Consider the following 14,528-nt stretch of genomic DNA (forward strand, 5'->3'; position numbering starts at 1 on the left):
AAAACTCATTTTATAGCTGTCTTGTTTAGGGATTCCTCCGTGCATCCCAGCTGATGGTGAGAGAATCGCTTCAATTTCTGACTGCCAGAATAGCCTGGTGGGTCATGGATGTATAATTCGATGTTAAAATATGATTCAATAAAGTGGTTCTGTATTGTATCGCTTCTAAAACCAGGAATATTTGCACATGTGTATTTGTATGCAAAACTGAGCTGTGTGACTTTGTTTAGCAGCTGATTGGTGGCTGCTTTGGTACCAAACGGGACAAAGTCTTAGAGGTTTGTTCCACAGCCAGGGTACATATTCTTCTGTTTACTTCACAGCCTTAACATCTTCCTCCTCAAATATATATCTACATTTACGCAGACAAACATGTCTACATTTATCTACATGCATACATATATATTTATAAAAGCTTTGCTGCTCTCCCTTTAGATCTGTTAGTGACATTAAAAATGTAATTTTGCAGGGAAAGAAAGAGTTTAAAATAAAGCAAGCCATGTGTGACTGAAAGCTGGTTTTCTTTAGCCAACTAGCTCAGCTGGTCTGGTAAAAAACCCAAACAAACCCACAAAAGAAAACAAACTATTTCAATAAACCTTACATCTCTTTGTTTATCATGCTTACTGTTATTAAAACATCAGAGTATGCAAGGTATATTGTTATAGGTATAATATTGTTTATTAAATATTAAATCCCTGATTATTGAACTGTAGAGAATAACTACCATGATGAGGGCTGTGCATTGATGTATTCATAGTACACGCAAAGAAATACAGTACTATGACTTAGAATTACTAACTGGGATTTCAGATTAACTAATTCATCTCTAGTTTTCTGTTAGACAAATAAATGTTAACACCTACAGTGTTAGTAAGTGGAAACATAGACTTGTACATTGGTACTTAAATAGTTTAAGGTTGAATCCTAGGGTTTTTTAAAAAAAAAGTCTACTATTTTTAAAACTCTGAGGTTGAAAGTTGGGCTAACTGTTGGAAATTCTATTGCTTTCAAAACCCTAAAATTTTCAGAGTACATTCTTCCTTTTTTTTCTCTTTTTTTTAATGACAGCTTTTAATACGATAGATTCTGTATATAAAAATATCAGGCAGGTATTTATCAATTAACATGCCATCTCTTGTTCTCTTTGAAATATTTCTTCAGCAGCTATCTTGCTCTAGGCATTGTTTTACTTCTTATTTTCCCTCCCTAGTGTCTCTCCATTCGCAGTTAATTTGAAATCATAGAATCATAGAATGGTTTGGGTTGGAAGGGAACTTTAAAGCTCATCTAGTCCAATCCCCCTGCAATGAGCAGACAATCTTCAACTAGATCAGGTTGCTCAGAGCCCCATCCAACCTGACCTTGAATGTTTCCAGGGATGGGGCACCTACCACCTCTCTGGGCAAACCTGTTCCAGTGTTTCACCATCCTCATTGTAAAAACTTTCTTCCTTATATCTAGTCTAAATCTACCCTCTTTTAGTTTGAAAACATTCCCCTTGTCCTATTGCAACAGGCCCTGCTAAAAAGTTTGTTCCCATCTTTCCTGTAGGCCCCCTTTAAGTACTGGAAGGCTCCAATGAGGTCTTCCCAGAGCCCTCTCTTCTCCAGGCTGAACAATCCCAATTCTCTCAGCCTTTCCTCACAGGAGAGGTGCTCCAGAACTCTGATCATTTTTGTGGCCCTCCTCTGGACTCGCTCCAACAGGTCCATGTCCTTCTTATTTTGGGGGCCCCAGAGCTGAAGGCAGTACTCCAGGTGGGGGCTCACGAGAGCAGAGTAGAGGGGCAGAATCACCTCCCTCGACCTGCTGGTCACGCTTCTTTTGATGCAGCCCAGGATACGGTTGGCCTTCTGGGCTGTAAGTGCACATTGCCGACTCATGTCCAGCTTTTCATCCACCAATACCCCGAAGTCCTTCTCCACAGGGCTGCTCTCAATCCCTTCATCCCCCAGCCTGTATCGATACCAGGAGTTGCCCCGACCCAGGTGCAGGATCTCACACTTGGCCTTGTTGAACCTCATGAGGTTCACATGGGCCCACTTCTTGAGCTTGTCCAGGTCCCTCTGGATAGCATCCCATCCCTCAGACGTGTCAACTGCACCACTCAGCTTGGTGTCATCTGAAAATTTGCTGAGGGTGCACTTGATCCTGCTATGTCATTGATGAAGATATTAAACAGTACTTGTTCCAATACAGACCCCTGAAGGATACCACTTGTCACTGATATCCATCTGGACATTGAGCTGTTGACCACCACTGTCTGGATGTGACCATCCAACCAATTTGTCATCCGCCAAACAGTCCACCCATCAAATCCATATCTCTCCAATTTAGAGAGAAGGATGTTGCGGGGGGACCGTGTCAAAGGCCTTACAGAAGTCCAGATAGATGACATCCGTAGCTCTTCTCTTGCCCACTAATGTAGTCACTCCATCATAGAAGGCCACTAGGTTCATCAGGCAGGACTTGCCCTTGGTGAAGCCACGCTGGCTGTCTCGAATCACTTCCCTGTCCTCCAAGTGCCTTCGCATTGCTTCTAGGAGAATCTGTTCCACGATCTTTCCAGGCACAGAGGTAAGGCTGACAGGTCAGTAGTTCCCAGGGTCCTCCTTCCTACCCTCTTTAAAAATGGGTACAATGTTTCCCTTTTTCCACTCACCAGGGTCTTCACCTGATTGCCGTGACTTTTCAAATATCATGGAGAGCGGCTTGGCAACTACATCAGCCAAATCCCTCAGGACTCTGGGATGCATCTCAGGTCCCATCGACTTATGTATCTATATGTAAGTCATATATAAATACATACGTCCATAAATACACAAGAGGGATAAAACCAGGATTCTCACCTGCTTTATTTTTCATAACTCTTTATGCTGTTTTAGGCTAGGTATAGAAAAGTTCCTCATAGTTACACAGGGGTGCTAAGAAACAGTTTACTTTGACTCCTGTGTTGAAGAAAAGAAAAAGGTGTTTTTCCTACATAGTTGAAATCCACCAAGAGGTGAAGTGCTTGGAAAACTGGAATGATTTCATGGATGTCTCAAAGCTTTAAAGATGAAAGATCCAGCTTTTCTTCCTGATTAAGCTATGAGAATGATGAGATTCTGTGGGCTTTTTCTACTTCAAAGGGTCGTTCAAATATAATTCTAAGGATGGATGCCACAAAACTATTTCCATGAAGTTTGATACAATGAATTCCTTTTATATTATGTGGAAGGATAAGGAGACTGCTTCCCTTGGCTTCTTCTACTTGTTGCTGTTCTGGACATTCAGGGCAGCTTTTAAAGAGGTACCTGCTAAGCTGCTGAACCTCCTGAGTAGTCGGAGTCTGACATCCACAATCACATTAATAGCACTCATTACTTTTAATATAATTCTCCCAGGAAATTGCCTTACATTTGATAACAATTAGGTCATATCAGAAATAAATGCTGCTTAACTGATGCATTAGGGTATGGAAATCTGGCCTCCATGGGATGGATTCTGTCCTGGAACATTTGGGACTAGCTCCTGTCAGCTATGGGAGAGACGGCCTGTTACAGCAGTATGGGAAAGTATGGGTCAGTGTTGTTCAGCGTTGCTACCTTCAAACAATTCAAGGCTAAAAACATGAATTTCTAAACTTGCTACATTCAGGTTTGAATGTTAGTGGCTGATTTTGACATTTCGAATACAAGAAGTACTGTTTCAGGTTGAACTCACACAGGTTGAATATGACCAACTCCCCCCAACAACAGCCCAGACAAAACACTGATAATAGACCTATGAAAAGCACCATTACAGAGCTTTACCAAAATGAAATGAAGGAACTTGCAACAAAGTGGTAAGGAAACACTGTTCTGAATATAAGGAAATTGTGATAAAAGAACTTATCCAGGACTTAAAAGCAAATCCATAGCTGAACTGACTTACTCAGTCTTGGCACCCAGTCTGTACTACAATAAAACATTCTGGTAAAATAAATTTTTGGACGAGTGCTAATACTATGAGGAAAATAATAATTCCAAGTTCATTTCTCTAGGATCTACATAAAATTAATTGCTCATAGCAGTTTCTCTTGTCACTGTTTTTCTCTGTGTTAAAATCGGCAGCAATATTTGGCTTGATCGGTCATTTATTTGGTCATTCTTGGCAGAGAAGCCAGTCCTTTTGGATGTAATTTAATTGCTGGGACTGATGAAGAAGTTATAATCTATCTCCGCTCCTATCAACTTTGGACTTCATGAGAGCGTTAAATTTATTTTAAGTTCTACTTTTTCCATCACTATTTTATTCCTCCCTCTACTATAGATTTCTGGTGCTTCTATAGCCCTGCTTTGTTTTTGGTCACTGTAATAACTTTACAAAATAATTGAAATAATTTATTTAAATATAAAATCTCTCTTTTTAATGTAACAGCTATGATGAATGTACTATGTATCTAAAGACTGTGAGAGAAGGTAACTTTATGTACCATCAAAACTAATCAAGACTGAAAAAAAATCAGTAAATAACTGTAATTTTAGAGAAGGCAACGATTTAAGGCTTAGTTCAAAGTCATCTGGATGTGCACTATTTACCCTGTGTTGTTACACTTGCAGATTTACCATTTTAAAGAGCATTCAGCTCTGAAACTGAAATAGGTGAAACTAATTCAGTTTTTGGATGCCTCATGTTCTTCTTACATTTGACAGTCTCTGTTACTTTGGGTTAATTTCCAGGGGAAACTCAGGAAGAATATGTTGGACGCTTCAGACCTGTTAGTGGAGGAGCTTCCAGGGTTGTGCCTCTGCAGCAGAGTTACTGCTGGAGCACCCATCACCTGAAGGCTGCTGGGACACATCCCTGCCCATCCCTGGGGCTATCAGGGAGAGGAGGACCCAGTCAAGCACCTTACTTTCTCTCAGGTACATTTTAAGAGTTTGCAACTTACCCTCTTTGGTAGCATATGGAAATCGCTGCAGGAGCAATCGTTTCTTTGTCATCTCTCTGCAAAGACTAAATCTTCTACAATGGACAGCAGAACTAAAGGTATTTAAATCTTTATTCATTATTCCTTGCAACAAACTGTTAAAAGTGTGAGCATTTCCAAAATGTATCTTGTCTCATGTCATGTGACAATATCCACAGCCAGGTCATTCACCAAGCAACACCTAGCAGCAGTGTTCTTTGCACTGGGCAGAAGTTACATGGGAGAGCAAACAATTCTGAAAAGAAAAGGGAAAGATGTCAAAGTCTGAAATACAGCATATATTCCCTTTCTGTCTGATTAATTGGGATTGAGTGTACTAATTGGGATGGAAAAAGTGTAGGTTTTCAGGAAAAAAACTGGAAGTGAGTCATAATAGTAAATAATTTTAACTTTCTTGTCTGTTGATGACTGATTGCTTCATAGGCTTTCTCACTTGCTGTTTTCATCATTTTGTACTAAATCTTGGGAAGATTTGAATTTTGGTTTAGGGCTTAGTCCAAGATAGAGTACAATATACTGAAAGATTTCTGCTGACTTCATCATGCTTCGGAGCAAGCCCTTTTGATGGCATTTTCCATATTTGCTTTCAAATATTTCTTCCTCTGGCATCCTAAATTTATGTTCCTGATAAAAATCTCAGGGGTTACAAAGGTTTGAAGAGTAATATATGCATTTCTGTTATGTTGCAGTGGCTTCAGTATATCGCAAGGGCATTGTTAACACTAGTCACTGTATTTCTCAGTCTGAAATCATTATTAAGTGTGTTCTTAAGGGACTGATACAATACCACTAAAATCAGAATTAAAAAATTACTTTGATTTTACTCTTTTCGAACAGAATTTCTCCCACTGAAATCCTTAGAATTTATGGTCAGCTAAAAGTGGAGAATATTGAGTATTTGGCTTGATAAAAAGTGAGTCAGACCTGTAGGATTTCAGTTATTTAGTAATAAATTCCTCCAAGGAAAGTATTCAGTTTACTAATATTTCCCGATTGAAACATGTTTTGTAGGACTTGGGGTGTGGGATTTTTTGCTAATGTCATGACATATTTCAATTAATCATTACAAACCATGCCAAGATAAATATTTGAATTGCCTATATTCATTGGCGTACCTTCAAATTCTAAATATTTAGTGGCAGCCCTGGCATTTGTAAATAGGCTACCCATGATTTGAAAAACTGAGGACGTGCTGACTGTTGAGGAGGAATCAGCATCCTTGCACTGTGTGAAAGGATAGGTGTATTTTATCCAATTAATTTAGCCATGGGATTGTTATTCAGAGTTTTTATTGCAGTGAGAGAGAGCAGACTCTTCTCCTTATCCCGAAATTAACTGTCACTCATCTCACACCTGTCCAAGACTGACATAATGCTAACTGGCAGCTTGCTAATGTCTCAAATGGCTGCCGTGCTTTTGAACTCCACGGTGGATTTCTCACTCGTTGTGACTTGCACCATTCCTCCCGGGTACCAGAAGCATTCATAACATCCTGTGTTAAAATACAAGGAGGAATACTTTGGGCTCTACAGTATGCACAGGTCTATAGCCCAAGTCTCTCGACAACATGTTAGCTGAATAAAGCTTAGTCTGTTTGTCTTGCCTAATGGCTATTTTAGCAGAGTGGGAAAGAGTACTTTAGTTCTGAGCACTGGTTAATGGGATCAGTGGAATGCTCTTTATGTTTCACATGGAAGAAGGAATAGAGTAACATGCCGACCTCAGACAAAAAGCATTTAATTAATTTATTACATTTCACTATTTGAAGACTATGTGGCTGTAAATGGTCCTGCTCTATGGAGGCATGTGTGAAGCTGGTCAGGAACAGCACCCTTGTAACAAAACCGTTAGCTGTGGCATACCTACTGCATAGCCAAAACGTAACCCCGCTGTGACAAACAGAGCAATATATGCATAAACGGTATATCTGTTATGTGTGTGTCACACCAGTCCTTAAGAAAATACCACTCCTGACTCCACTGTAGATAAATAATTTTATTCCATCCCAGTGACAGATGTTCTCAAGGAGATACTAAGGATTTCTTTGCATATTATGAAGAAAAGTAAGTCAAGAAAAATAAATTTTATGTTGTTTTATGATCACGATAAACATATTTCCAGAAAAAGTAAAAGAGTTGGGCTATGATACAGAATGAGTAGGAAGAAATGCAAGTGAAATTTACCAAATACCTACGTAAATTAGAATTAATGCACTGAACAGATTCAGTTTAACAAGAGTGGGCTGATTTGAGAAACTGATTATGATCTGAATATTAATTTTTGAGGACAGAGAAATAATCTAGAAGCATTCAGAGACTGTGTTTTTGTACACATCATAACATTTTAACTCATGACTAAATTATTACAGGAAGAGGTTCCCATACACTGCCTGCACTCAGGTGTCTGTCTAGGTGCACAACTTTTTTTTTTTTTAACTGAAGGATAACCTATCTGAAATACATTTGTATTTACTGTGGGATTAAGGGAAAGCTGCTTTGAGCTTCCTCTATCTAGATCCATGCCATTTCATATTTTTAGACCAAAGACTTTCTTCAAAGAGGATAATAGTCAATGGTAAGATCTTCATTAACTTATCAGGGTAATACCTGTTTTTATGTAATTCACTTAAGTAAGGCATACTGAAAGCATTCCACAATCAATTTCAAGAATAGGTTGTCAACCCTCAATGATAAGAATGGGAAATTGTAAGAAAAGAAGCCTGAAAATCTTTACTCATAATACAGGAAGTCTTTGAATATTAAACAATGAAACGGCTACACTTGAGTCATCTTAATGGTATCACATCCTGATGTCTTCCATTAGAACCATTACAAATTTTAGGAGCTGACAGCTTGAAAATCTTACTGGGGGGAAGAAGTGCAGCTGAGACAGATGAAACACTGAAAGACTTCAGAGTATAGTCATGAGAAAAATAAAAGCTCTCTGTCTTGTGAGGGTTGTAAAACATTTTTGTTGTGTTCTGTTCTTCCAAGAAGCATGTACAAATTGTTTGAGAATGAATACAAAGAATGATTCATATCGAGCTTAGTGAACAGCAATATGGTTGCGGAAGAGGCAAGAGCTAAAGGACATTTGTACAGGCAACACAAAGCCCAGAGCAGGACAAAGGAGTCTGATTAATCACAGTCTGCACGGAAGGTGAAGACTGTGCAGGACAGGCACTCATGACTGCAAGCACCTGGTTCTAGATTTCACTAAGAAATCCTGGATTCCATAAAATCAGTGACAAAGCCTACCTGGATTCCCAAGACTTCCCTGTCTTGCTCATTTGCTTGCTTTACTGGGCATCCATTTGTGTACTGGGCCGTGCTCATGTGGTTGCTGCTAAATGCTTTCTCCTAATCCTTTTGCCTCTTCATCGAAGGAGCAGAAACCCATATATTCATGTTTTCCAATCCAAAGTGCTTTTTTTATGAGTGTTTAAATGGTACACTTACCTGATGAGCCACTTCCACAGATCTTCCTGAGCACAGACCTACCTTAGAGAAACGGCCAAACTCCAGCTGGATTGCTTGAGGTGACAATAATCTAGATGTCTGGTTAATGTAATTTTGATATTATATATGCTATTAACATTCATTCTGAAGAAAAATGCAAGAAGATACGTTTCAGTTGCAGTATTTTATTTTCTATATTTGTCTGTGTATATACAGAACAAATGTATTTCACAGTTTGTTTCCAACTTTTCTGCTCAATTATTCTTTATAAATATTAATATACTTTGAAATACCTGACTAAGGAAATTATACTTACGTGTCAATACCAAGAAAGGACACCAATGAGGTAACGGTTCATAAGAAAGGGTTAAAAACATCTGTACATATATAATTTTATAGACCATTTTCTAAAATTTTGAAAACAGTGATAAATCCACCCTTTGGTAGAGCACGGTTAAGCCTTCAGTGACCACCCTAGCTGTTGAAATGTTTGTCCAGTAAGTGAATGGAAAGCACACACTGTTGACCACATTGAACCTGGAGTTCAACTCTGGAGTAGATCAAAAAGCTGGAGTAGTTTCAATATCAAAACTTGTCTGGCAACGTCCTGAGAGCTGTAGCCCCAGTATGTGCCTGGGCCATCAGTTGCCCTCCGCCTGCTGGAAAGGACTATCCTTTTGTCGCAGGTGTCGAGCGGTTTTTGTTCTCCTTTAGGGAATCCCTTTGAGAAAGAACACCACCAAAACGCTGCTCGTTGTTACTTACCGGAGAGCACCAGCGTCGGAAAACATCTTCTCGTCCCGAGCCCTGGTCTTTCGCTGGGAATCCTCGCTGAAGGTGTTTCCACCTCCCCCACGCACCCGCACGGCCCTCGCCGCTCCCTCCTCACACACATGTCTTTTCTGACACAGAGCAGCAGCCTGCCGGATTGCTACCACAGGATGGTACCCCCCCCCCCCCCGCCCCTTCTTTTTTCTTTTCTTTCCTTTCCTTTCCTAGGCTCCGCTCGCCGTAGCATCCACCCTCCCGAGGGGTTTGCCTGGATCATTTATTTATCTTGTGCGCATTAAGAAACCACCATTAGGCTTTGGTGGGAGGCGCCTTACTTTCTGCGCGCTAGCCTGCCTCCCTTGCGCTGCGATAGGAATACACAATTGAACAGAAGCTGCAAGCTTGGCAGGAGCTGCCTTCTGCGTGCCTATTTATTTGCCGGATCCGTATTTTTTTGCCGACTGGGTCATTGCCGCCCCCCCTCCAGGGTTTCATCTTCATTTTTTTTTGTGTGTGTGTGTGGATTTTTTTTTTTTTTTTTTTCCGGCAACCCTCGCCGGGGTTTGGATGCCGGGCCGGACTTAGCGCGGGCGCGGAGGAGCGGCGCGGAGCCGTGCCTCCTGCCCCCGGGCCCCGCCCGCGGATCGGCCTCCCTGGCCCGGCGCCGGCCGCGGGTTGGCCGCGGGGCCGCGGAGTGGCGGGTGCGCTGCGCCGCGCCGCCGCCTCCCCGCGGAGCAGCCGAGGGATGCTGCTGCGCTGCGGCCGGGCATAGGCAGGAGCCGAGCGGGCGGGGGAGGGAGCGCAGGGAAGGAAGCAAGGAAGGAAGGAAGGAAGGAAAGACGGAAAGAAAAGATCTCCCGGCCCCGAGGGGAGAGGAAAAAGAGGAGAGGCGAGCAGGAGCGTGAATGTGAAGGAATGTGCCTGCCCGCCGCCGGAGCCGCACGCTTGGGATAAAAAAAAAAAAAAAAAAAAATCGAGGAGGCTGATTCTTGCGACTTACTACCCGGAAAAAAAAAAAGAAAGAAAGAGAGAAAGAAAAACCTGAGAGCGGAGGGAGAAGAAGGAGAGCGAAGAGGCAGAAGCGCGCAGCGCAAGAGGAGGGCGCCCGGCGGATGGCGCGGCCGTCCCGCTGACTCCGCGGCCGCGGGAGGCTGCGCGGGGCACGCCATGCCGGCGGCGTGACTGAGCGGGGCGCTCCCGCCGCCCGCTCCGCCGCGCCGCGCTCCCCTGCGCTCCCCTCCGCCCCGCTCCGCTCCGCTCTCCTCCGCCCCCCTCCGCCGCATGCCGCCGGCAGCCGCGGCGCGCTGATGCCCCGGGGCCGCGGCGGCGCTGCGGACGGCCCCTAGGATGAGCGAGGGGGCTGCCGGCGCCGCGGCGCCCGGGGCGGCGGAGGCGGCGGCGGCGGCGGCGGGGGGCCCGGGCGGGGATGGGGCCGGGGGGCCGCCGCGGGAGCTGCGCTGCAGCGACTGCATCGTCTGGAACCGGCAGCAGACGTGGCTGTGCGTGGTGCCCCTCTTCATCGGCTTCATCGGCCTGGGGCTCAGCCTCATGCTGCTCAAGTGGATCGTGGTGGGCTCCGTCAAGGAGTACGTCCCCACCGAGCTGATGGACGCCAAGGGCGTGGGGCAGGACCCTTTCTTCCTCTCCAAGCCCACCGCCCCCCCCCCGCGGCGCGGAGACCACCGCCGCCGCCACGCCGCGGCCGCCCAGCCGCGTCAGCCCCCGCCTCACCACGATGAGCCGGGCCCCCCCGCGGCCCCCCGGCACCCGCGGACCGGCGCGGGGCGGCCCGCGGCCCACCGCGGCGCGGCACCCCGCCGCGCCCCACACGGCGCCGCCCGCCAGCGGCCCCCCCCGGCACCGCCGGCCGCGGCGCCCGGCCGCCGCCCGCCGCCCCCAGCACCCCGCCGCTGCCCGCCTGGCCCACTGCGGCACACGCTACCTCCTCCTACAAGATCTACGTCCACGACTCGGCGCCGTCCTGGACCTTGTCTCCCTTCCAGGAGTCAACCACCACCACGCCGGAGGCCAGCACGACCCCCAAAATCCGTAAGTAGAGCCAGCCGCGCCGCGCCCTCGGGGCGCCCGCACCGCCCGCTTGCTCGCGTCTCGCCGGCAACCCCCGGGGTTTGCCGGGCGCCGGGCCGGGGCGATGCCGCGGTCGGAGGCTGCTGCTGCCTCCGCGTCTCGGGGAGACGCGGGGTTCCCGGGCGGTTTTGCCGGGCGGGAGGCCGGAGAGCGCCGAAGTTTGCGCTTCTTTTCTCCCTCCCCCGCTTGCGCCTCCCCCCCCCCCCCCCCGGCAAGTTCCCCGCTTGTGTGATGGATGGTGAGGCAGGAGCAGCCATTTGAGGTGACTAGATTTCGCTGTGGTTTTTAGGGAGGACGCAGAGCCCCCTTTCCCCTTCGAGGCTGGGCTGCGGAAGGTACTTAGTCGGTGCTGGGAGGTGTCTGAGCGAGAGGGACAACTGGCGGCCCCCCAGGCAGCGGCGGCTCCCAGAAGGGGCAGCGAGGAGGAGAGGGGTTCTCGGGAGGTGCGGGCTGGGGTGTGCCTGTGCCTTTCTGCCGGTGAGGGAGTTTGGCTTTCCACGCCGTCGTCTTCCTTGAAATAGAGGAGAGCGGGCTCCGGAAGGATGCTCCCTCCGTCCCAGCGCCCGGCTCCCGACAGAGCCGTCGCCAGCTCCGCCACGATGGAGCCCTGGGCACCCCGCGAATGTGCAGACGCAGCCAAACGCTTTCCCGGCTCCCTTGTGTAGCCACGGCACCGTCTTGCCGTAACTGACTCTTTTTTTTTTTTAAGCAGAGGAGGGGGCTAGTTCCCCGATTGATGCTCGGTGGCTGGCTCTTCCCACCCTCCCAGGCGCAAACCTAAGGGTTCTGGCTAAATCTGAAAATTCATTTGGTCCGGGTGCATCAACTTTCACCTTCTCGTAAAGGTTATCATCTAGGACGAATGCGAGCCGTGCCAAAAGAACTTCTGTGTGGTGCTATTTAGTGAAATGCTCAATAATACTGTATCGTAGTCATCTTCTGCGTTTTCTTGGATGCAGTAGAGGAAATGGGAAGCTGCATGTCCTCCATTAACTCTTAGTTGCTTCTGCTAGGAATGTCAATTCAATTGAATGCTACCACCTGAATTGCTTTTACAGCCCAGGGCTCCCCTTTTGCGTGCTAGCGTATGGCTATTCTGCTAGAGGATTTTGTTAGCAAGTCATTTGAACTTTATTTTGTCCATTAAATCTATTTGCTGATGAGCCTCTGGGCAGAGAGTATCTGCAGAGCGAACTGATCTTGTGAATTGACAAAATTGGGAGGAGAACAGCAAAGTGTATGTGTGGGTAGGTGTGCAGGTGGCGGATGGCTGGGAATGATTACGAATAAAACTATCACTAAATCAGAAGAGCAAACAAGGCAGAGACTCGCTTCCCCAGTGTCTGCTATAGTAATTGAGAGAGAACCGTCCCTTACAGGTGTGTCTGAGCCCGCTTGCTCTGAAGGTACAACCTAAGGAAGTCAGATGTTACCAGAAGGAGAATCTTTTGTGGAGCTGAACCCTACCTGTTTCACTTAGGTGTAGGGAGCTGTATAAGGCACTCTTTAAAAACGAAGCAGCAAAGGAAGCCTGATTTTCAACCTGTGTCTCTGTTTTCAAGCCCTGTGTGAACCAGATATGTTACATGGTGTTTCAAACTGCGGTGACCTGTGTGCGTCTGAAATGCTGCCTGGGCTTGCCAGGTGGGATCCGTTCGGGTCTAAATGCTCCCTCGCAATCTCTTCCTTTCTCCCCTCTCTATCTTTTTGGGTACGTAAGAGAAATCCACAGCAATTTCCGCCCCTCTATGCCGTCTCCTTACGAGGTATGGAAGGCAAGAATATCCTGATTAATAAATAATGTTCAGCTGGCAGGACTCTCCTTCATGCAAGACACACAAAGGAAGAAGAAAACCCACAATCTTAAAATGTTCCTGGCAGTTGCAGAGTCTCGTAACTATTATTTGTTTTAGGGAGACTGCTAATACCTTTTACAGCAGGGTGTTTCCCCTCATTAAATACAGCTCGGTTATAGGATGAAATGCAAGAAGTGCAAATCCAGCAGAAATTGACCCTGTTTGGGCACATTGATAGCAGAGATTATCATTAATGGAAGATTAAATAGATTACATAAAAAAGGATTTGAATTTGTAGGGCATGTGGAAATTTTTTTTACAGCCTACAGCTGTACTGCCCTGATACATATATAAGCATCTCTGAGTATACATGTGAAATTCTCTGAGGCTGCAGTATCCACTGGAGGGGAGAGGGAGGAGAAATGCAATCTTTCTGCCATGAACTGCTGACATGGTGTCACCCCAAAGCAAGTATCTGCATCTGCCACTAACAGCTCTTAGGAAGAAAGGGAATATTTTGCAACAAATCCATCCTCGTTTCCTGCATGTTCCTTCTGTGCCCATTGCTCCAGCTGCTATTGAAATGAAAGTCATGGATCCCGTTGTACCCTGTGAATACAAATCTGACATGGCAAATCTGATGCCCCAGCTTTCAAAATAGTGCACACCCTTGCGTGATCCTCTGGCTTGGCAAGGCACATATGTGGGCAGGAGTTCTTTAGCATCTCGCAGCTTTTAAGAAAAGAAGCAGCTGTCTTTCTTTATACTGGTTCATGTTGCAGTTTGTTTAATTGTTTTAACATGTTAAAAAGGGCTCAAAATATGATTTAGGAAGATGGAAGGCAAATCAGGATTTATTTCTCCTGAAAGCTGGATGATTGCCCACCTGAAGTAAATGTTGGTAAAGCCTTTTCTCTGTGTGTGTATTCATCTGAGGAGATGTTGTGAAATCTCTCTTTTTTTGTGGGTGTGCATAATGACAATAATTCTTGGTTGTGTTTCACTCAAAGTCAAGCTATCTGTTAGCTGTTTTGAAAGTTCTTGATGAAGATCCTTCAGGTTCTGACTAAGCAAAAGCCACTTACTCATCAAATCTCGCTCTGTGTCTTGTGCCTGCATGTGTTTCTCATGATCACGCAGAGACTATGGCTTTTCAGCATGAGCCTTTTTATCCAGTGCTCACATAAAAATCAATCACTGATTTAGAAGGATAGTCCAGCCTGTGGATCAGAAAAATCAACCAACTGACTGGAACACACCAGTGAAGTTTTATTTTTATCAAGCCATTGGTTTCATTTCTAAAGAGTCATGCCCTGATTTTTCCAATATGCATTTTTCATGGTATTCTGGGTTCTTCAAATAATGTTATTATCTTTAAATTGAGATACTGTACTTATAAGAATTCCCGTGTGAATTCAGCTATGAAATAGCACTGTGGTTTCTCTTGTGTTCATGTGA

General features: G+C 45.4%; 1 protein-coding gene across 1 annotated transcript in view; it reads left to right on the plus strand.

Moving 5' to 3' along the window:
- The first annotated feature begins 10,434 nt into the window (after positions 1–10,434).
- NRG3 (neuregulin 3) overlaps positions 10,435–14,528 on the plus strand; it is a 436,672-nt gene continuing 432,578 nt past the window's right edge. The window contains 3 exon segments of the mRNA XM_030030263.1: positions 10,435–10,856; positions 10,858–11,037; positions 11,039–11,235. Of these exon segments, the coding sequence (XP_029886123.1) occupies positions 10,534–10,856; positions 10,858–11,037; positions 11,039–11,235 (700 nt within the window). The 5' untranslated portion in view covers positions 10,435–10,533.

This window comes from Aquila chrysaetos, chromosome 11 (assembly GCF_900496995.4).
Source record: "Aquila chrysaetos chrysaetos chromosome 11, bAquChr1.4, whole genome shotgun sequence".
NCBI lineage: Eukaryota > Metazoa > Chordata > Aves > Accipitriformes > Accipitridae > Aquila > Aquila chrysaetos.